This window comes from Myxocyprinus asiaticus, chromosome 14, assembly GCF_019703515.2.
Source record: "Myxocyprinus asiaticus isolate MX2 ecotype Aquarium Trade chromosome 14, UBuf_Myxa_2, whole genome shotgun sequence".
NCBI classification, from domain to species: domain Eukaryota; kingdom Metazoa; phylum Chordata; class Actinopteri; order Cypriniformes; family Catostomidae; genus Myxocyprinus; species Myxocyprinus asiaticus.
Genome location: NC_059357.1, coordinates 18,299,726 through 18,324,312, shown reverse-complemented (window position 1 = coordinate 18,324,312; position 24,587 = coordinate 18,299,726). Strand labels below are relative to the sequence as shown.

Sequence of the window (24,587 nt, the reverse complement as noted above, 5' to 3'; positions counted from 1 at the left end):
CAGGCATGCCTCCTTCACCTCTTTCCTCCGGTTGGACAGGCCACCAAAACAGGGCACTCTGGGTACACAAAGCCTTAAGAAACAGAGGCAGCCAAGACCAGGCCATCAAGAACAGAGGCAACCAGGTTAAGTGGGCATTGTCCGGGGAGTGGTGGAGTTTCTCCTCTTTCTTCAGTGATGCCTCGCCTGAACCAGGTCTGTGGGAGGGACTGACAATGACTCGGAGGTGGGATAATTGTAAATGGGGTCCCATCCCCTGAGTAGGAGCTCCTTCTCTTTAAGTTGAACGATGTGGTTGACCACCTCCCATAATGTCCAATCTTTCTGATTGCCAAGCACATCTCCATCAAAGGGCTCATCAAGTCCAGCAAGAAAAAGCTGTATAAGGCCGACCTCACCAAAACCTAGCCCCTAGACTGCATTAAGGAGTGACTGGGCGAACACCCTAAAGGGTCGATAGCCCTGTCGGCAATATTACAGCCTCGAGGCCAGGGGCGTGTCTTTGGGGGCCGACTCCAGCCAGACGAAGAAAACGTCCCATTGGTGCAACTGTCTGCTAGGTTCAGAATTGGCTGTTTCATTCTGTCTGGTTTATAGAAAGAACCCAAACAGTGTGCATCCAAAAAATCTTTGTTATAAAAATGAAAACTCTTAAAAATAAATAAATAAATAAAACTGGTCAAGTTGTTTTAGCCCAGTTTTGTGTTTTTTGTAAGGGTTTTCTTTTTTATAATGTAGTTTTTGGATGCACACTGTTAGTGATTGGGTTCAATCCGCAAACCAGAGAAGACAAGCCTGTTGATCTGAACACATCACAGCAAATCATAAAAATGTAAGAATCACACTTCTGTTGTTGTTGTTTATGAATTAACAAAATTATCAATTTTCCTATTCAAGGTATGTCATGTTAATCATTTTGCCTATTTTTAAGGCTTTGCAGTTTATAGTTATATTTTTATTTACTCAATACAGTTACTGTATTAAGCATCAGTTAAAAAAAAAAAAAAAAGCAAATGTTATGCAAGTGATATTCTGCAGTTGCACAGTTTCATAATAAATCCACCTTATTTAACCCTCAGCCATGCTTTTGTGTCCTCGACAGTAGAGACAATAGACATACTTTACTGATCCTACTGGACAAAATGTGATTGGGAACAGATGGCATCTACTTGAATATATGCAGGGACTTTGTCATGTAATCCAGAGAATCAAAGACTAAATAATAGTGTTTTTCTGAGTGAACTGTAAATCTGTGTCAAAAGTCAAACACAGTATTATGCCATATATCTCTATAGTGCATATTCTATACATACACTTTAATTTAAACATACTAATACTGTATATCTATACATAGCTTAAAGGGATAGTTCTTCTAAAAATGAAAATTATGTTATCATTATTACCCTTATTTAGTTTCTTCTGTAGTACACAAAAGGAGATGTTAGACAGAATGTTAGGGACTGACAGCCTCATTCACCATTCATTTTCATTGCATCTTTTTTCTTTACAATGAAAGTGAATGGTAACTGAGACTAACTTTCTGCTTAACATCTTCTTTTGTGATCCATGGAAGAAATAAAATCATACGGGTTTGGAACAACATGAAGGTGAGTAAATTATGACAGAATTTTCATTTTAGAGATAACTATCCCTTTAACAAGTCATTCTACCTAGATTCTAACAACAATATGAAAAATCAGTATTTGACTGTGTACATGTGCACGTGTGTGCGGGCAGGCTTGGGTGGTTTACAAGGACATCTTTTTAGGTTACAAACTGGTAATTACAAAGGTATTATGCCATAAAGGTGGTTTATGAGGACATTACTAGTGTCCCCATGATTCAAATTGCTTGTTTTTTGAAAATGTAAAAATGCAGAAAGTTTTTTGTGAGGGTTAGGTTTAGGGGTAGGGTTAGGGGATAGAATCTATAGTTTGTATAGTATAAAAATAATTATGTCTATGGAGGACTCATAAGGACCAAATCAAATCAAATCAAATCAATTTATTGTCACACAACCATATACACAAGTGCAACAGTGGGTGAAATTCTTGGGTGCAGTTCCGAGCAACGTAGTCATGACAGTGATGAGACATATACCAATCAGATTTACACAACACAAGTCAGTTGCCAGTGTGTTGTTAAGAGAGAATATAATTTATGACAGTCCAGTGTGAGATTAATAAAGTGCAGTGCTGATGTATATTGATCGTGAGAGATCAAGAGTTCAAAAGTCTGATTGCTTGGGGGAAGAAGCTGTCATGAAGTCAGCTGGTGTGGGTCCTGATGCTGCGATACCGCCTGCCTGATGGTAGCAGTGAGAGCAGCCCGTGGCTCGGGTGGCTGGAGTCTCTAATGATCCTCCGAGCTTTTTTTCACACACCGCCTGGTATATATGTCCTGGAGGGAGGGAAGCTCACCTCCGATGATGTGTCTGGCAGTTCGCACCACCCTTTGCAGGGCTTTGCGGTTGAGGGCGGTGCTGTTGCCGTACCAGGCAGTGATGCAGCCAGTCAGGATACTTTCTACAGTGCTGGTGTAGAACCATGTGAGTATGTGGTGGTTCATTCCATACTTCCTCAGCTGTCCCAGGAAGAAGAGGCGCTGGTGAGCCCTCTTCACAATGGCCTCAGTTTGGACGGACTATGTGAGTTCCTCAGTGATGTGGACACCGAGGAACTTGAAGCTGCTGATTCTCTCCACTGGTGCTCCATTGATGGTGATGGGGCTGTGTTCTCTGTCATTTCTCCTGAAGTCCACCACAAACTCCTTGGTCTTACTGACACTGAGGGAGAGGTTGTGCTCCTGACACCAGCATGTCAGAGTGTGCACTTCCTCTCTGTAGGCTGATTCACCATTGTCAGTGATCAGACCAACCACCGTCGTATCATCAGCAAACTTAATGATGGCATTGGAGCTATGTGTTGCCACACAGTCATGTGTGTATAGGGAATACAGAAGTGGGCTGAGAACACAGCCCTGCGGGGCTCCGGTGTTGAGGGTCAGTGATGAGGAGATGTTGCTGCCCATTCTAACCACCTGGCGTCTGCTTGACAGCTGCACAGTGAACTATTTAAGCCCAGAGCCCAGAGTTTCTCATCAAGCTTGGAGGGCACTATGGTGTTGAATGCTGAGCTGCAGTCTACAAACAGCATTCTCACATATGTGTTCCTTTTTTCCAGGTGGGAGAGAGCAGTGTGTAGTGTAGATGCAATGGCATCATCAGTGGAGCAGTTGTTACAGTATGCAAACTGCAGTGAGTCCAGTGAGGGAGGCAGCACAGAGCAGATGTAATCTCTGATTAATCTCTCAAAGCATTTGCTGATGATGGGGGTCAGAGCAACAGGACGGCAGTCATTTAAGCAAGTGATTTTGGATTGCTTTGGTACAGGCACAAGGGTGGACGTTTTAATAGCCACACCAGCATGTGTGTGTGTGTGTGTGTTGGGGGGGGGGGGTCAGGTTTAAGTGGTTTACGAGGACTTTTTTTAGGTTACAAACTGGTAATTACAAGGGTCTTATGCTATAAATGTGGTTTATGAGGACATTTCTAGTGTCCCCATAATTCAAATCGCTTAAAAAAACTAAACGATGTTTTTTTGAAAATGTAAAAATGCAGAAAGTTTTTTGTGAGGGTTAGGGGATAGAATCTATAGTTCGTACAGTATAAAAATAATTATGTCTATGGAGAGTCCTCATAATGATAGCTGCACCAACGTGTGTGTGTGTGTGTGTGTGTGTGTGTGGATTCCTCAAAAGGTCTCTTGGGGATGGTGGCTCACATGATGTACACACAGGTCTTCCAGATCACAGTCAGTTTGGGTCCAGAGGACTGGAGGCCTCACACATGGGACTACGGCTGGTCTTTTTGGTAAGTACTGTAAATCTGATCTTAATCTGATAGATGATTAGCATCTGTTTATATTATTAAAAATTTACACATGAATAATAATTTACCTTTCATGCATCAAAATCAGCTCAAAATGCTTGACATATCAGAAAATAAAAACATTAAGAAAGGGATTTGCATTAAAAAAAAACTATAAAAACAAATAAAAAAATAAAAGTGTCAAATAAAAAAGGAAGTGGAAATTCAGGAGAATAAACAATAATGAAAAGACAGTAAAAAGACATCTTTTAAAATATACATACAAACATATGAATATCATCTAAACAATTATTAAGTTGAGCACAACTTTTCCTTAAATTTTACTTGAAAATGGTAAATTGGAAATCTAGATTGCTTAGCAGTGGTTTCACAATTTGACTATAGGGATTAAATTTGTGAAGGATATTTTAGTGGTGTTTTAAACCCACAAATGCTATAAATTCAACCTCAGTAGTTTCTGATCAATAATTGAATGGAATTCTCCAGAGTGGCAGCTCCATTTGAAGACCGTCCCAGTGCTCTGTGCTTTTCCTTGCATCCTGTGTCATTCAGTATAATTCACAGAGGCAAAGAGGGGAGGCAGCCTCGAAAGTCACAGATGTGTGGGTGTCTGTTCCTCATTCTGCGACAAATGAATCTAGCTCTTATGGACCCATTTCAGTTTCACTTTCTCCAATATGAGTGCTCTCTTTTCAGTACAAGTGACAACCCTGAGGGATTAAAATAATAATAATAATAAAAAAATAAACGAATACATTAACAAATCAAAACATTTTCCTCAGTTTCATTCTGTACACTCTGAGGACACATTGACCCACATCTCTGTGAAAGGGACTACAAAACAGAGGTGAAACATTGTGTACTAGCTTTAAATAAAGCTTATTAAGATGAAAATGAAAATTACGTCTTTGTTTTCAAACCCTTTTTTCCTTTCGTGGGACACAAAATGAGATATTTAGCAGAATGTCCAAGTTGCTTAGTCCCTGGTCACTGTTCACTTTCATTTTCATTCTGTTTCATAAAATGAATGTGACTAAGGACAGAACAACGTGGACATTCTTATTTTTTTTTGAATGGAGTACTCGGAAATCAAACAGAAACATAGAGGAGGCTACAGGCAGCCACAGTCACACTCTGTCCTAACCTGATGGCAAACGGCACATGATAAAATATATATTTTCTATGGTAAACAGCAGTGAAGAGCAACGGTACATTCTATCGATCACTTGTTTTCTATTTTCGATATTGCGTGGGTAACTCCATCCACTGTGAACTGGCACCGGTCACAAAACTTTCAAAAAATTAAGGCTGAGCATAGTAATGCATAAATTCTTCGACTACAAACTCTTCAGACATGTTTATTAAGTATGTGCAGCTGTGTTGTGTTCTATTGTCTGTAGTCATCATAAATGGAGTTTAAACTAAAGTTTAGGAGGAGCTTGCTCATCTAATCTGCCAATCAACCTACTGGCTGCAGAGTATATAAGTCGCTGCTTACCTCACTCTAGCGACAGTTTTTCCAGCATCCCTCCACCTCCCCATCTCCATCCGCAATATTCTAAGAGTTCCTGTCCTATAGCTTACTCCATATAGTAAGTAGTCCCATACGGGGTGGTAAATTTAGAGGTCGAGTTGAGCCTCTTCCTCGAGCCTCTCCTATGTGGACAGAAAGCCACATACGTTTACGCTTTATCACTCAAAGATTATTTGGGCAGACAAACTCGTGAAACTGCCATTGTATGAAATCACTGAGCACAAAATTTTTTCACAATTTCTCCCTTTGTTTTAAGAAAAAGAAAGTAATATAGGTTTATAACAACACAGGGGTGAGTAAATGATAAAATCATTTTAAATTTTGGGTGAACTATCCCTTTAAGAAAAAATAAATAAATAAAGTCTTAAATGGAACCTTCTTTATTTTTATTCTATGTTGCATGTCAGATCTACAGTGAAATTTTCGTGTGAGTTTAAGCTAATTTCTTGGGACCATGCCTGTCTGTTAGACCAGAGATAGAAGGGCTGTATTGGTTCTCCCAGCAAATGATTTGTGTTATTTTGGTGCTTGGATATAAGAGACATTCATTGGGGTTCTGACAGGCATGAAAGTGGTATTTACATTGGCTGAATTACCACAAATGGTTGCCTGGTATCCATTAGTCTAGGCTAAAATTGCTTCATTTGTCCTCTGCCATCTGGCCAGTTTCTTGTTTTGTTTTTTGTTTTTTTCTTCTTTTTCTTTCTTTCTTTACTATTTACTACCTTTCTGAAAATGTAGGCACCTGAAAATCAAAGTGTAATTGAAGCTTGAGCTTGTTTAAACCCTTCAAGGTTTAATTTACCCAGCTCACAAACACAAATGCTGCACTCACGGTTTCTGATTGGAAATTCTGGTTAATTTGCTGTCTATCTCCAGCCACTTTTAGAATAGGAAGATAACTTTTATACCCCAGGTAACAGGAAATAAAAACAAAACTTAAGACCATAGATAAAAAATTTAAAATGGCAAAAACATACATGTGGATTGACCATACTGTACAACAGTATCACAGATTAACTTTTTAATGAAGGGACACTATTTGCCCCTGGAATGTATTTTTCAATCCATTTTTAACTTTTATGAAGGCAGATTCTTTCTAACCATGTAAAACACAGCGTGTCATCCATTTATGTCAGAACTGAATTTCAAGTAATTGAAGTACATTCTCAATGTGATCAATTATGGCTTTAAATATTAAAATCAAATCAATATCAAATACAAAAGTAGCTGTAAATAATGCATAATACATCATAACACAATAAATGCTCTGCTAAAATGTTCAGGCATGAATGGCGCAAGCTGATAGGTTCTTTGAACATGTTATCTTCTAGCCAAACAGCTCGGTCACATGTGATATGTCAAGCCAATCAGCTCACATAGTGTAAGCTGACTGACATGTAATAGGGTAGCCAATCAACTTGTGTACACTCAGTGTGCCTTACATTTAAATTTGTTCAGTTTGCAAGTAAAGGGCTGTTCACACAATTTTGTGAGACGAACATCCGATGAAAGGTCTATTCACACAGAGTCTGTGAAATGAAAATGAAATGAAATACTATGTTACCCCCTGTATAGCAATAGTCAATGCTAGAGATTAATATATTGAATCCAGCATTTATTTACCTAATTTGGCTTAACTGTTTCATTATGTTCTTTCCATGGTATTAATGCATTTTGAGGAGTATATAATCTGTGTTTTTATGTGTGAGATGAGTAAAGAGTGCTGTTGCATATCTATTTGCATGTGTATTTTGCCACAAGTATATTCCAAATGGACTCCTGAACCATATTCTCTTTTTATAATGTCTGGATTAATGCCTGGATAATGTAACACAAGATACAGTGATATAAATACATGTGGAATAATCTACATTAAGAATAACAGGTATAGTTTAAAATATTATGCATAATATTAAAAGCAATATAACAGAAAACTGGCTCACAGTCTTTTCTTTATTTAAATTATTGCAATACTTTTTTATATTATCCTTGCAATAGAATTAGCAGTGTGGTTCTGCAATTCATTTATCTACAGTTAATACTGCATGTAATGTCTTTTTATGGGATATTTTACTACGAGCTTAGTGCAAATGAATTGCCGAACCTCGCTGCTATTGTTAATGCCATGAGACTATATCAGGCACAGTGATATACTGAATAATATACATTACGACAAAACACCATAAGTAGACTTTCAAAGACAGACTGGGTTTATGTTTGAAGTACAAAGGGTTAATGAACTGCAACTGTTTATTTTTAAGTATATAATTTTCGGGGGGTGTATCAGCTGCAAGTTCAAATACGGTATTTGCCAGTTGATTAGCGTCACCAACACAGCGACTCTGGAAAAATGACAAAAATCTCTTATCTCATTGGTCAGTCAGTTTTCATCAAAGTCCAAAGAAAAAAAAATCTGACCACTTTGTAAAAAAACTAAAAAAACTTCAGATTGTCGGCAGATGATTTGTCGGACCCGGTTTGAATAGTGCCATGGGAATCCATTGTTCCCGTTCAAAAGCTTGTTCAGAACGAATAATCACACAGAAAAAAATAGTTTGGTGTGAACAGGCCTTAAGCCAGTTTCAAGAGTGCTGCAAGAGTTCTCTCTGCAACCCTCCACCTCTCTAAATCCACTTTTATATTTAAATCTAGTTGTGCAGCAGCATGTCATACATGCTTGATGCAGCATGGCTTGTGTTTTTCTAAGTTTACAGCAGCAGTATGTCCACATGCTTAACTCAGTATGTCTGTGTATGTTCTAGCAGTAGCAAATTTCTGTACTTGCTCTGCTGTAGCAGCAGCATAACAGATCTAGTCCACCAATACCAATATCCTATCAATATGTCACACCCACATTAACATGCTTAATTTTTCATCACTGAAATACATTTGAAATAATTGGTCTGTCTCTGTGTTAAATTATACAGCTCTCTGATGTCTACCGCCATGGAAGATTTTTATGTTATCACTATATCAAGTTGTTAGAAGTGTTTTCTTCACATTTCACATCAGAGCTGATTTAATGTTTTTCATGGAAAAAACATGGCATATTAGCTACACATTCTAACATTTACTAAACCCATAACTAATACTAAAACCATACTTAACCCATAACTTACTAAATAGATAGTCCTAGTAGAATACATTGAAATATATAACATGATTTATAACAGATAAAAAAAAAAAAAATCATGTTCAGTGCCATTTTACCCCGAGCCCTGATTAATTTCTGACTCTGCCATACACTATGCTAAAAATACTAAGGTTAGGTAACTACATAACCAAAAGTAGCCAATGTAAAATGTAAAATCTCATTGTCTTTGTACATAATATTATGTATGTTTTTGTATGTATCATAGTATGGCCTGGGGCTCCTTCACATGCTGCATGGCTGCATCCGTCACCACCCTCAATTCCTACACAAAGACAGTGATTGAGTTCCGACACAAACGTAAGCTCTTTGAGCAAGGCCTGCGAGAGGAGCAAACTTTCCTGGACCCGGATGCCTTCCATTATTTCCGTGACAGGTCCGTCCAGTCCATCTCCAGCTCCGTAGACGTTTACCCAAGCCACGGGAGCAGTCATGGAAGCAGTCGTGGGAAAATGCGTTCCCCACCGCCTCCGATGGAGCAGGGAGACAACACAGAGTCACTGGGAGAAGAACAATGCTGAGTGCAGGTACATGCGATACTGCACAGGTGGCCTTGCTCTGACCGGAGAGCTCTTGGGTGGATTTCTTGGAACACTGCTTAACTGGGATGCAAGGGGATTTGGGGGGTTAAAAATGTTGATTTGTTTTAATATGAAGTTCAGCTTTGAGGGTTTGATGACTTTTGATCAACCAATATGGGTTTTTCAATGCCTGATCGTGGACGATATAATGTCAATATATATAAAACAATGTATTGTTCCGAAATGAAACATACACAATTTACTGAAATTAAATGAACTCTTATTTTCTCAATATTTACAAAAAATTATCTAAAACATGAAAACTGAAGATACGTTTCATCCATTTTCAAAGTTGTTTGTAGATTTTGGAAGTGCTATATGAGCAAACATACTGATCACACTGTGAATTCGGTGACAGCTGCTGAAATGGGTCTGTGCTTTCCAAAATTTGAAACCACTGTCCCCAGTGGCCAAAGCTGAAAGTGTTCTTGAGGTGAAATGTCCACAGTGTTGCACCAAAAGCAAGTTGTGTTTTAGTTGTAAATTATGTAATACATCATACAGGAATGCATATTTGCTTGAGCCTACTCCCAAACCCCAACCCTTAACCTAACCGTCAATGGAGTTAAACTTAAAAGTGGAGTGAATGTTTTAAAGCAAACATGCAATCTCCGAATCATGCTGACAAATGTTTATGTGAACAGTGCGCCATGGGGAACTGTGACCATAGTTGAATTGATGCAAAAATGTCTGATGGGCATGGTGTGTGTGTCAGAAATTCAGCAATATGGGGTCAATTTCAGGGTACATGTACATTCGGAAGCAGCATTTCGATTTCCTGTGTGATTAGGTTGTACCGAAATACCACTTCTGTTAATCGGCTTTGTCAGCACAGTAATTGGCTGGTGCAATAATTTAAAAAATGGCCAAATATTGTCCCACTAACCAGCCTGGGTCTATATGTCAGTCTGTTATTCGAGAGGATGGACAACTATACGATTATAGTATGAGGTGTGTGATCAGCAAGCTGGGCCTTAGAAATAAGATATTTGGGATTGTAAATATAATAGTGTGGATGGGAACATTTTTCCATTGACAGATAGCTGAGGTAGGCATGGGCAGGTGGGGAACAAAACTACATTTGCTGCCATAAGGACTGTGCAGTGCATGCAGTGGTCTGTCTGCTATTCAATTGAATCAAAGCATCTGTCGTCCCTTGCCCTGACAGCTAGATATGCTTCTGAGTATTTACCAGTCTTACATGTGAAATGCCCTCCTCCCTTGGTGAGATCTGCTTGAATATGCCTTCATGTTAAAAGCAGCAAATTAGAGTACCGTAAATATCCAGCCTTCAATACTGCTGCAGCCGAACACAGGAGAAGCACAGTCCATTTCAGTTGCAATATCCACTAGGTTGTATTAAAGGTTATTGGCACTTGAATTTTGCCTGTTTCTGTTGTTTTGTCGTGCATTACTGGGGTTGATTAGCAGCAGTCAATGACAAGATAGTAAACCCCCACACCCTCACTTTTTCTTTTTTTTTAGAACATATTATTGTTGATGTACAAACAATGAATGGAACTCTGTCTATTATTGAATGTACTAAATTATATATTTATCTATGTATGCAGTATAATCCTGTCTTTTTCTTTTGATAAAACAAAAGAGCTTCAAGATTGTGATCTTGATTATTTGACATTCAGTGGTTATTTTAATGCTTTAGAAATTATTGTAAAGTGGAGTGAAGAAAAATACAGATTTATAACTAAAATACATTCTGTCTTTGCTCTTAAAGGGATAGTTCACCCAAAAATGAATATTCTCTCATTATTAAATCACCCTCATACCATCCAGATGTGTATGACTTTCTTTCTTCTGCTGAACACAAATTAAGATTTTTAGAAGGATTTCCCAGCTCTGTTTGTCCATACAATGCAAATTAATAGTGACCAAAACTTTGAAGGTCCAAAGGCACATAAAGGCAGCATAAAAGCAATCCGTATGACTCCAGTGGTTAAATCCATATCTTCAGAGGTGATACAATATGTGTGGGTGAGAAACAGATCAATATTCAAGTAATTTTTTACTATAAATCTCCACTTTCTCTTACACAATATGTTTCTTTTGTTTTTGGTGATTTGCATTCTTTATACATATTGCCACCTACTGGAAAGGGAGGAGAAATTGTAGTATAAAAGGACTAAAATATTGATCTGTTTCTCACCCACATCTATCATATTGCTTATGAAGAAATTGATTTAACCACTGGAGTCTTATGAATTTCTTTTTTGCTGCCTTTATGTGCTTTTTGGAGCTTCAAAGTTTTGGTCACCATTCATTTGTATTGTATGGACCTACAGAGCTGAGATATTCTTCTAAAAATCTTTGTTTGTGTTCTTCAGAGAGAGAAAGTCATACACATCTAGGATGGCATGGGAGTGAGTAAATCATGAGAGAATTTTCATTTTTGGGTGCAGTATTTCTTTAAAAGGAATGACCTTATTAAAATAAATCATTCCTACCTAACATCTGGGGCTAAGTCACATGTCTGTGTGTACAGGGTTTCTCAGTGAATTCATTTCCCAGGAGTTCAGTATTTATGCTACTGAATTACACAGTATTTACTAGAAGTCATAAAACGTTAGCATGGTTTAGAACCGGCGTTGACCAGTCCAAATGAAAGGGATTGATCTTCCCAGAGTGAAAGCAAGCAGGTGAAGATTATGCTAATACAACACACTGATAATAACACCCATGCAGTTGTGTGAAATTAGACAGAGAGAGAGAGAGCTCCCTTTCATTCATCTTATTAAGAAGAGTGGATGTCAATTTTCCCCATCTTCATACATTATCAAAACAGCTGAACAGCTGGGAGATCTGTTTCCTTTTCTTACGTATAAATAACTTTAAACCTGTAACTATGACAGAGACAAAGCCTTAAGATGGTACAACATTTTGTGTTGATGCGTGGCCAAAATAGAAATTTGGACTAGAGATATACAGTAGGACTGACTACACGCATGTCTAAAAACAAATGCAGTTCATTGTGGTTAAATCTAGCAGAGTGGAATAGAACAGGGGCTTTCAAACTTTTTTATGGAGGGTTTAATGGCAGAAATGTGAAGCTTACAATTTTATAAAAGCACTTACATGAATTCTTCTGTTAACTTTTTTGAGCTGTAAAGGTTTACAGCATTATATTTTCCTGCCGGAGGCTACCCCCACCCAGGACGGGACCTAAACTTGTGGTGATGGAGTGCAGGGGGGTGAAAAGATGGAAGTATGCAATCAATGAGAAACAACTCTGCCGGCTCATAAAGCAGAGGCTGTATTGTGATTGGATGAGATGCCTGATAGAATGCATCCCGAGATCTTCCTGCTAGAACTACGCTTCCGTGCCTCACTGTAACCCAGATGTTTGCTTTTTAAAGGAGGAACAAGTCAAAATAAATTTTTATGGTAATCAACCAGTTTTGTAGTACTAAAGGCTAGATTCGAGACCATATTTTTATGGTCTTGTCATGGACTCGACCCTCTCACCGGAGAGGGAATCTCTGTGTGGAATCTGAATTTTTCCAGAGACCATGTAACATTTAAACTTTTATTATAAATGGCTATAATAAAAGAGGTAATCTGGAGCCTGGTGTACGTTTGTGTAACAGGGTGGACTCCCTCATATTTTTTAAAGTAATTATTCCCTGCTGTAGCTGTCAAGACCTGAAGTTATAGTACAGTAAGACTGAATTTTTATATAAAAAATGCTTACTTGGCTTACACTGGATGGAATATAATAGTGTGATTTAAGAAATTATAAACACATTGAAAGTAAAGGTTTTGGTTCACTGCATTAACAGATTACATTTAATACATCATTGTTTGGTTTAAGGTCCTAAGGAAACTTGCACCTTTAATTTGAGTTTTTTTTACTGAAAGACTGCCAACACTGCATCAGTGTCATAACTGTGTTAAAACTGTGTTCACTTAAAGGGTTAGTTCACCCAAAAATGAAAATTCTCATCATTTACTCACCCTCATGACATCTCAGATGTGAGTGACTTTCTTTCTTCAGGAGAACACAAACAAAGATTTTTAGAAGAATATCTCAGCTCTGCAGGTCCATACAATGCAAGTGAATGGTGATCAGCACTTTAAAGCTCCAAAAAGCACAGACAATCATGGTTAAAGTAATCCATACGACTCCAGTGGTTAAATTAATGTCGAAACGATCGCTTTGGTTGAGAAACAGATCAATATTTAAGTCCTTTTCACTATAATTGTTTACTTCCGGACAATCTCCAATGCACGTTCAAGAGGGGACTAAGTTCACGCTGCCTCTAGCATGACATAACCACGTTGGCATGTTCTGGGACGATACAATCGGAAGTGCAGCTTGATTTTTACAAAGAGAACGCTGTTCACAAGCTTCATTGGTTTTACTTTCATTTGAACATGCCAGCGCACTTGCGTCATGGTAACGGTCTCCATTTTGTATCTTTGGAGTGCAGGGTTTTGGAAAGAGGTGGTGTGGCTAATTCAAAGTCTCAGCTTGTGGAAATTCCAGAACAGCTAAATCTTCTTACAGAACCTTTAAGCACTTATTGGAGTAACAAGGTAGTGTGCGTGCGCATTTGTGTGTGTGTGCAAGAGAGAGAGAGAGAGCTAGAGAGCGAGCTTTCAGGCATGTGTGATATTACTTGCATCTGCTACGGCTCACTTCAGCTCTTTGAAATAATTAGAATAATATGGCGAAGTGATATAAAACCGTTATGCAGTCAAGACCTTGAACTACTTCATAGTGGTGCATTTACTAAAAAATACCTTAGAATGTTCGTCAACCAATCAGAATCAAGCATTATGTTTATAATATTTATATTTCCACATATTAAGAACCATTTATACAGTGTGAAAAAACAGTGTGATATTATAAAAACAGAAACAGTATGACACAGTAATAATGTCAAATTCAGTCGATGTTAACTATATTCTTTTAAAACTTTTGTTTTCTCTGAAATTTTTCACAGACCCCAGTTTGAAACCCCTTGGAATAGAACACAATTAAAAACACTGAACTTCTTTTAATTTGACTTAAAAACCCAGCACTCATGGGTCAAAAATTAGAAGCGTTACTATGGTCAAAGACGAAGGCTAAATCTAGCGCAAGTTTACATAGACCAACAATTTTAAAATAGCACAGATGGATGCAAGAGTGTATCATGTTATATCCTTTCATTATAGTATTCCCATTCGCTGCCCTACTAAAAAGAAAACATGTACGTTTGCAAAGAGCATTTAGTGTATTCTCTCTATAATCAATGTATGGGTTAAGACATATGGAACAAATATGGAAGACTTCCTTGGGTCTTGATAAGCACATACATCAGTGAAGAGCTTCCTCAATATGGAGAGTGGGTGAAATCTACAAGGAAGAATCTATAGTGAAATGTCTGGCAAAATCTTGCCACTCGGCCAACATCCATCCATCCTCTCATTCATCCCGCATCTTTCATCTTTCGTTTCCGCTAGGCTTTTTTGTGAGCACACCTGTCATCTGCCTGAGTACAATGAGATGCCTCTGATCTGCTTTTAGTGATTATTTCATGCAAGTTTGCCCCTTCACTGGAACCCTGACCTGTGCATGACTCTTCAACTATTGAACACAGATTAACAGCACCTTAAAGTGAAAAGCAATTACATCTATCTCCATATGGCACAAACTCATTCCCTCTACAAAACAGCAGTGCAGAGAGTCATTTAAATTAACACTGCAATGCACTGGCATTGACAGCAGGCAAAAGCAGTCTCTTTCTCTTCAAATTCAGTTTTCCAAAGCACACAATACCTCTTTCATTACATCTTATAATAAGGGTCATACAGTAGCTCAATTTCAGCCCTGGAGATGAAACACATTGAGCTGGCATTTGGGGCAAGAGATAGCACTGAGGGAGAGGAGAAATGAATCATGGTTTGGTGATAATTCAAGGAGAGGGCATTACTAATTAAAGTGCATCAGCAGTGAGTCTCTTGCCTTGCAGCAGTGTTTACAGTGTTATAACTTTCAGGTCTGTGAATTATGTAAAAAAACATTTGTAAGTCAGAGGAAAAATGTGGACGAAAGTGTTTCATCCAAAACTGCTATTCTTTTAGCCTCACATTCTGCAGGGGAGATCGGGGCAATTGTAAAAGGAGGCAATTGTAAAACCCCCAAATTTCTTCAATCACAAACAAGTTATAGCGATGACACTTCTTCAACATATGCTCAGTAAACCTCTATCTCTGCCTAAGGGTTATTGTTAATTGTTTTACATAAAACTGATTTAAAGGTATAAAAGTGATTTTTTTTAAATATCCAGGTTTAGCCTAAAGTTTAATGTTTTGATTTAAATGTAAACATATTTCTATTTTATCTCTATCCAGTTGAGTTAATAGCATATTTTTACACTGCTGCTGGTAGCTATACCATACAAGATTTCATTATGGCTGTGAAGTCAGGAGTAATTCTAACACCAGCTATGAATTAGAAATTGTTGGAGTGAATTGAAAGATTTAATCTTTAAAATATGTCATGAACATTATTACAATATATAGTCTCTTGTTGGAGACTGTTTTTGACGTATAAGATGATCAGAATCAGAATAAAAATGATTTCATCCTTTTCAAATAATTATAATGTTGATCCCATCTACACTTTTAGCTTTTAGGAATAATGTGTTTAAATTAAAATAATTAGTAACATAAATGCAAAAACTTTTTAGTAATATTAATAAGTATTAAATTTATGATATTATTACTTAGAGGTGTGCTCGTATTGGAGACACAATGGGTTACTGTTTGTGGTAGCGGGGGTGTGGTCAAGCATCTCTCCAGAGAGAGAGAAAGCGGTAAGGGCGCTTAAACCTGAGCTAAATTATGTCTAACACCTGTCTCTAATTTCAGTGAGCATGGGGAGAGCGGCATAAAAGGAGCCACACTGCCAGTAGAGAGAGAGAGAGAGACCAGCATAAGAAATACAATTTGAGCACGAAAGTTACTGTGAAATTGTGTGTAGCTAAAGTCAACAAGTGTTCCTGCAGAGCTGTAAAAACTTTAAACTGGATAAATTAAAGCACCCACCTGAACTGGGAAACCTCGCTTCTCGCCTCCTCCTTTATCACAAAAACCCTTACACTGTTTTTCAAATGTTTTTTAGGTTTTAAAAATAGGGTGATTGTAACATTCTGACTTCTTGTATTACATTGAATATTGTGACCAAGTTTTTCTTAATGTAAAGTTTTAAATTATACTAATATTATTGATGTTTCAAAAGATGGCAGGTAGATTTTTTGTAGGCTGAAACACATTGCAATTGCCCCCTGTCTACCCTAAGACAACATGCAGAAATTGTTTTTAGTGCATTTACATAATGTTTAGTCATGGTAGGTAATGAAATGCCGCTGAAGGAGTTTATGAGGTGCACCTGCTTGGCTGTTCTGAGACTAGTGCTGGACGGGTCATTTGTTTAATTTTCATTCTGAGCACAGAGGCAATTGGCATCCAGGTCGCCATGATACAGCCACGTCTGAAGGTATGTCTGCCATAATATCTAGCTTTATTCTATTTTACTCATATTCCAGATGAGAGGAATCTGTCCAGTTTCCTCTCCCCGATTTTGCTAAAATAACAGTAATTAAGACATGTAAATTATAATAAATGATGTTCCTCACAGTGGGCGAAATGGAGGTTGAAAATAAGCACAAAATAAGCAGCATTGCATAAAACCAGAGAGACTAGCTGCAGGGTTGTGTTCGTTTCCGATGGCATGGCATGAATCATTACTGGATTGAATAAATCAAACATCTTTCAAGTGTAGGATGGTGATGGGACCATAAAGAGTGTATATTCCTATCACCCAAAAAGTCATTATTTAATCACCCTCATTCTGTTGCAAACCTGAATGCTGTTTCCATGAAACAAAAAAGGAGACATTTGTAAACTTTAGCAACACTTGTCAGTGCTTGGTTTATTCCGATTACAAAGTAATTATTTACTAAAATCAAATTTTGCTTTATAAGTCAAAATGTATTGTTACACATTACATTTAAATTCTTGTAATCAGATTACAGTTACTTACTTTCCACTCATTTAATTACTTTTAAGTATATTAGTAGCAGTGTAATCCACTACAAATGACTAATTATTGCACTTATTACAGGGACAAGCCCCCTGGAGCGCCTTGCTCAAGAACACAATGGTGATGGCTGTGGGGGTTGAACCAGCAACCTTCTGATTACCAGTTATGTGCTTTAGCCCACTATGCCACCACCACTCCTTATTATTTTGCAAAACATTTAATCAGATTACTTTACTAATTACATTACTAGTCACATTACTAATTACTTTACTTTTACGTTACTTTCTAAAACATTTTTCCGCTCAACAAATTCAAAATAATGTTTATATTTCTTTCTTGTTCATTGTTACACACAAGTCATACACTCAGCACCTCACATTTTTCCTTCACAATGACTTGTTACGGGGCCATAATTCATGCATTCTAAATAAATAATATATTAGAAATAAACATAACCCTATAATGTACTTAAAGGTAATTCAATTAATTGAAAGTCAGTAGCTGTAATCTGATTACTAGATTATTTTAAATGTAATTCATTGCACTAATTTTTTACTTTAAAGTCATTTGATTACAGTAACTAATTACTTTGTAATTGGATTATACCCAAAACTGATTTGTAGGGTAACAACACATTTCTACATTTCTAAAATAATACTATTTATGTACAATACATTTAAAATATGAATTATGTTCATATGTGTTTCTGTGAAATTGGAAGGATCCCAAAACGAGTTATTGTAAGGGAGAAATATGTGGTGCTGAGTGTATGACTTGTGTATAGCAATGAACAAGGGGGAAATATAAACATTATTTCTAATTTGTTGAGTGAATAAGAGTTTTAGAAAGTATCTTAAAGTAAAGTAATTAGTAATGTGATTACTTTCCAATTAAGCAATCAGTAAAGTAATCTTATTACAATTTTAGAGAAGTCATTTGTTATTTTAAGTGAATTACTTTTCTGAGTAACTTAACCAATGCTGACTCGTTTCCATATCATGACAGTTCATCGTGACTGTTGTCAAGCACCAAAAAGCATTATTAAATTAGTCCATACAACTTGTTTACTAAATTCCAAGTCTTCTAAAGTCATACAATAGATTTGTTTGAGGAACTGACGAAATACGTATATGCTGTTTTTGTTCTTAAAAAATTCTCCAGAAATGTTCAGTGTAGTGTGGGTATTTGATTTCCATCTGTTTGATTTCCATTTATTTAACTCAACTTCAACCAATTTATAGGACCCAAATGCTGTTATCTACACAAGAGGCTCTTTAATTTGAAATAAGATAGACTGTTCTCTCAGTCATCATGGGGTTTCAATTGGTCTCTGAGGTCCTGACATATGCTCCAGACGGCGAATAATCAAAGGTCTTATCAGAGTTTGATTGATGTTCAAATCAAACAAGTCCATCTGTAGGACAGGAATAGGCCTTGGAACCTCTCTCTCTCTCTCTCTCTCTCTCTCTCTCTCTCTCTCTCTCTCTCTCTCTCTCTCTCTCTCTCTCTCTCTCTCTCCCTCTCTCTCTCTCTCTCTCTCTCTCTCTCTATGTCAATATTCATTAAAATGACTGTCTTTGTTGAAAAAAGATTCTGCTTTAGTTCACCTTGCAGTGACCCGTCTGTGGGGTTTTAATGTCTTTTAAGTCTTAGCGGGATTTGTTCCACAGTGTCACTTACACATGTGATGTATTTGGTTTGGTGGGGTGATGGCTGGTGAGGTACAGTGTGGGCGGATAAGGGGGGGACGTGTGTTTTGCACTGCATCACTGACCACCTCTTAATGGATATAGGAGATTTATGCAAGCAGTCACGAAAAATGGGGCTGTATCCTGCTCACATAGCTCAGCTTCAGAGTGGCTCGTCTGAAAATCTCTGCATATATTTTATCGGTGCCAGCTTTATAGTGGTGTAAGTCTGAGGATTTTAACTGAACTGCAGATGCTTTCTGTAACACAATAGAGCCACGTCTGAACCATTTTCCAAAACATTTATTAGTTTATACAATCATCTTCAATGCTGCATAATTTTTGAGGGCATTATGACATTATCTGCCATTTTTCACTTAATTACATAAGTTCAGTATGAATAAATATATGGTAATTTAAAGGTTAATTTTATTTTATGCCTACCCTATTAAGCAAGATTGAAAAAAATACAAGGATTTGTCTGCAAGCACTTTTCATGTGGAGTTCAAAGCAATGCTTGACGCTACTTCACGATTGTTGTAACAAAGTGAATAGCCACAGTCTATCAGCAGATTATTATTGTGGAGGAGATTTAATGCCTATTATAATGAATATGCAACCTATGGGGGGACTAGTTCTTTCAAATAGTCAAACTTCCACTCAGACTTCGGGAATTGTTTAATGTTACTTGAATTGGTGCTGTATTAGTGCATTTCTATTTTTATACTGTGGAAGGCTTCATTTAGAAAATGTTAATAAAGCATTATACTGTTTCATATTGTTTTGTTTTCTTTCATAAGAAGGAAATAAATGCATTTTGACAAGAAAAGAAGTATGTTGGAGTCAAATTTCAGCACTTTCAAAGTCTGCAATTAACTACAAAAAAAAAATTTGATTAATCGTGATAAAAAAAATTATCAACAGACTTTTTATAATATATATACTAATTATAATACATGATCGTCATCCAATTTCATGTGCTTCTTATTAAAGGTATGATCAGGAACAAGTATGTATCACAATATATATTATAGCTGTGATTACATTTATTTATGAAAAGATATAACTCATTACAATGTGTATTACAGTACAATGCATTCCGATTACCTTTATATGGCATAAAGGTACATAAAGTATTACCAAACTGTCTTTTTTTAATTTATTTTTATTTATCCCAGAATTGATAAAAATCCATGTCTATTTTTACAGACCTGTTAAGTCATTGCAACCAGTTCAGTCACAGCCAGTGTCACTGATAAAAAAAAACTTGATGAAATCTTACTTCATTCTACAATCCTCCTTTTTCTATTGATTTGATACAGAATGAGACAGAGTGCCTGTGACCTGACGAAATATGTCAGAAGCAATTTAGCTCTAAGTTCTCTTTGAGAGTCAGAGAGAATAGTGCAGGCTTGATTTATCTGAATTCATTCACATTTGGATCCTTCAGATCCGAGGGCCTGTTCAAGGGCACAGCAAATGTAAAGAAATCAAATAAATGTCAATACATGGCAGAGGAGACATTTTGTACTCTTGTACCCTTATTCCAAAAGCTCTTCATAGTTCTTTGAAAATCTATGCAAATGCTTGTCATTAGCAACATAAACAAACTAAAGCTATAAAACCTCCACTCAGGGAAGGGAAATGGTGCTTTGTAAAAATTTGAGTGCAGGGGTATTTGTAATGATACACGCTAATTTCTAGCTCTAGAAGCTTGCGATCAATAGCTTAATTCATATGAATTAAACTCCCCTCATAATTTCAATGTGTTGTGCAGTCACATTGTGAGATCAATTTTGCCCTGTTTTCTTAATTGGAACTGATGACACTCAAGCCCATTTGTCATTTGTTAACGGCGGTGCAGTATCTGCAGTCTCAGTGACAGACTCACTGGAATTCTCCGTCAATTAGATCAACAGATTGATTAATCCTGAAGAGCCACAAATGGTTCTGGTGGACTTGTCCAAAATCTGCTTAACTAGACTGGACAAGCTCTGATAGGGTATTCCACCAGTGCTTGTCACTGTTTTTTCTTCTTGCTTGACCCTTTTAGAACCGATTGTGTAAAACTGAATGTTTGAGAGCTGTGCTGAATTTCTGTGTCATATCATATTTCCAGTGTTGGGTAGATTACTTCTGAAATGTAATCTGGTACTGATTACAAATTACAAAATTAAAATTGTAATCAGTAACGTAATCTTTTAGATGACACTTTTTAAAATAATCTAATCGGATTAGTTTGGATTACTTATTGCATTTTTTTGATGAAAATCATTAATTTTAAGTGTATTAGTACCAATTTGCACTCCTTTCATTTACACATTAATAAATATTAAATCTAACAGCAATTTGCTAATTGTCAGTCCATGAGTCCCAAATTTTGTAAAAACCATGATACAATAGTTATGAAAAAAACTATGGTTTTAATAGTATTTCCATAGTAACTGTGGTTCCCTATCTGTCACTCACTCGACGTTGTGTCGATGTAGTGACACTAGGGTTCACTCTTGGGAGCCCCAAACACCTCTGATCTTTGAGAAAGGCCAATGGGAATTGGCAAGAGGAATTTCCATGCCACTCCCCCAGACATAAAGGTATAAAAGGAGCTGGCTCGCAACCACTCATTCAGGATTTTCTCTTCGGAGCCGAGCGGTTGTATTTTAGCGAGCTGAATTCCTCCCCCGATCCATTCACCTCTACAAAAGCTGTTGGATTTACGGCGCATTACAGCGGCTTCTCCCCCTCTTGCACTGGTGGATTGCAGAGAACGCCCCTGTGTGTTTCAGCAGACTAAACGAGTATATTCTCCCTCTAAAAGAGTATATTTCCCTTCTAAAAGAGTGGCACTCACGGAGAGTGTCTTTTTAAAGATGCCTTTCCTTTTGTGTATAATTCCTGGTTGCGGTCGTTACCTCTCTGCTTCCGACGGCCATGATCGCTGTCTTACGTGCTTGGGCGCTGCCCATGCGGAGACAGCGTTCGTGGACGGGTTTTGTCCTCACTTCGAGAGCATGACCATGGCAACGTTGCAGTCGCGGCTTTCTTTCGTCAGAGGGAAAGCCACCCCAGCAGCTCCTCGCCTCGGTCCTTCTACCTACGGGTATGAGGCCAGGTCGGTTAGCACTGGGGGTGATTTGGGGACCCTAATGGGAAGCACTCTGCTGGGTAACCCCCCACGGACCTCTCATTCCCCAGTACGCTCGTTCGCCCCGGTCGAGCTCTGGGATGAGACCGCCTGCTAATCTCAGGGCAAGTTTGCGGTCTCATTCGGGGCTCACGAAGAGGATGAGCTGTCGATCGCAGCATTGGAGAGCGGGCTCATCCAGTCTGACACTGAGGACTGAGCTGGGCTCCCACCTTCGGGTGTGGTCACCCAGTCGCAGGCCAACGTGGATCTGGCGGCCATGCTTGCCCGGGCGGCTGTGAGAATCGGGCTGGAGTGGAACCCTCCACTCCCCCCTGAACCCTCATGGCTTGACAATTTGTTCCTGGCCCAGAGCACCGCTTTCTTCCTGGAGGTGCATGAGGAGCTTATGAGGTCGTGGCGGGTACCTCTCACTGCCCGGACCCGGTCTCTCAGCTCCTCCGCTCTCACTACCCTCAATGGTGGGGCTGCCAGGGGGTACTCAGTGATTCCCCAGGTGGATAAGGTGGTTGCGGTGCACCTGTGCCCGCAGAACGCCGCCACCTGGCAGAAACGCCTGAGACTCCCGTCCAGGGCCTGTAGGTTTACGTCGTCTCTGTCCCATACACTTAGCATCTCTAAGGCCTATGGTACCGCTGGACGGGCAGCCTCCACCCTGCACGGCATGGCTCTCCTGCAAGTGCACCAATCCAAGGTGAGGGATGTCCACCCTCGTGGTCCAGGAATGCCACCTTTGGCTCAACCTGGTCGAGATGAGGGAGGCTGACAAGGCATGGTTCCTTGATGCCCCCATCTCCCAGGTTGGCCTATTCGGCGACACCATTGAGGACTTTGCCCAGCAGCCCTCGGCGGTTAAGAAGCAGATGGAGGCTATTCAGCACATCCTGCCCCGGCACGGATTAAGGTCCCACACCCCATCTGCTCATCGCCAAGGGCATCACCCTGCGGCAACAACACCGGCTCCACTGCAGCCCGCCCCGGCGGCCCGGCCCTGCCGTTGAGCCACCCACAGGAAGCAGACGCCCCCCGCCAAGAACCTGAGGAAGGCTTCGAAGCGCCCCTGAGATAGGCGACCCAGGGACGTGGAGCCCTGCTGCATTGGAGGTGGTAAACAGACCACTCCATCCCCCGGTGGAGAGCTGGGAGGAGAATCTTTTGTTTCCTTTTCTGTTGATTTGTCCCGGTGCTCACGGCCGTCATTAAGATTTCCCTCCTCCCCCCTCCTTAACCAGTCCTATGGTGGGTATCTGGAGCCAGGTAAGTACTTTGACGTCCCCAGACTCAGCATGGCCATGAGTTCGGGGCTCGAGCCCCCTCTACGGGCAGGGGTTCCCCTAGAGCAGGTCTCCAGGTGAGTCATTGTCATGACAGGTGCCTCCAAGTCAGACTGGGGTGCCGTGTGCAACTGGCACGCAGCCGCTGGATCCTGGATGGGACCGCGACCGCGTTGGCATATCAGCTGCCTCGAGTTGCTGGCAGTGTTGTTCTCCCTGTGGAGGCTCCAGCCATTGATCCAGGGCAAGCACATGTTGGTCCGGATGGACAGCACGGTGACAGTAGCATACATCAACCGCCAAGGCTGCTTGAGCTCCCGTCGCATGTCGCAACTCGCCCGCAGTCTCCTCCTCTGGAGTCAGCAGTGACTCAAGTCGGCGGACACGCTGTCACGGCAGGTCACGCTCAGGGGAGAGTGGAGACTCCACCCCCAGGTTGTCCAGCTGATTTGGAGTCGATTCGGTCAAGCGCAGGTAGACCTGTTCGCTTCCCGGGAATCCTCCCACTGCCCACTCTGGTATGCCCTGACCGAGGCTCCCCTCGGCACAGACATGCTGGCACACAGCTGGCCCTGGGGGTACGCAAGTATGCACTCCCCCCAGTGAGCCTACTTGCATGGACCCCGTGCAAGGTCAGGGAGGACGAGGAGCAGGTCATCCTAGTAGCACCCTACTGGCCCACCCAGACTTGGTTCTCGGACCTCGCACTCCTCGCGACTCCTCGGGCGGCTGTCCCCCTCCACCTTGAAGGTGTACGTGGCCGCTAAAGTGGCGCACCATGACGCAGTTGGCGGTAAGTCACTCGGGAAGCACGACCCAATCATCAGGTTCCTTAGAGGCATGAGGAGGCTGAACCCTCCCAGACTGTGCCTCATTCCCTCATGGGATCTCTCCATGGTCCTACGGGGCCTGCAGGGAGCCATGTTTGAGCCCCTAGAGTCAGTTGAGCTAAAGGCACTCTCTCTGAAGCCTGCCCTCCTGACTGCACTCACATCCATCAAGAGGGTAGGGGACCTGCAGGCGTTCTCTGTCAGCGACATGTACCTGGAGTTCGGACGGGGATACTCTCACGTGGTCCTGAGACCCTGACCGGGCTATGTGACCAAGGTTCCCATGACCCCGTTTAGGGATCAGGTGGTGAACCTGCAGGTGCTGCCCCAAGAGGCGGCAGACCCAGCCTTGTCGTTGCTGTGTCCAGTGCATGCTTTGCACATCTATTTGGACCGCACACAGAGCTTTAGACGATCTGAGCAGCTCTTTGTCTGCTTTGGAGGA

The 24,587-nt window shown here is 39.8% G+C and overlaps 1 protein-coding gene across 1 annotated transcript in view; it reads left to right on the top strand.

Moving 5' to 3' along the window:
- Positions 1-10,906, top strand: part of LOC127451556 (germ cell-specific gene 1-like protein) — a 35,728-nt gene extending 24,822 nt beyond the window's left edge. Inside the window, exons 4-5 of the mRNA XM_051716302.1 lie at positions 3,760-3,871; positions 8,786-10,906. Coding sequence (XP_051572262.1) covers positions 3,760-3,871; positions 8,786-9,098 — 425 coding nt within the window. The 3' untranslated portion in view covers positions 9,099-10,906. The remainder of the gene's footprint in view (positions 1-3,759; positions 3,872-8,785) is intronic.
- Positions 10,907-24,587: the final 13,681 nt, after the last annotated feature.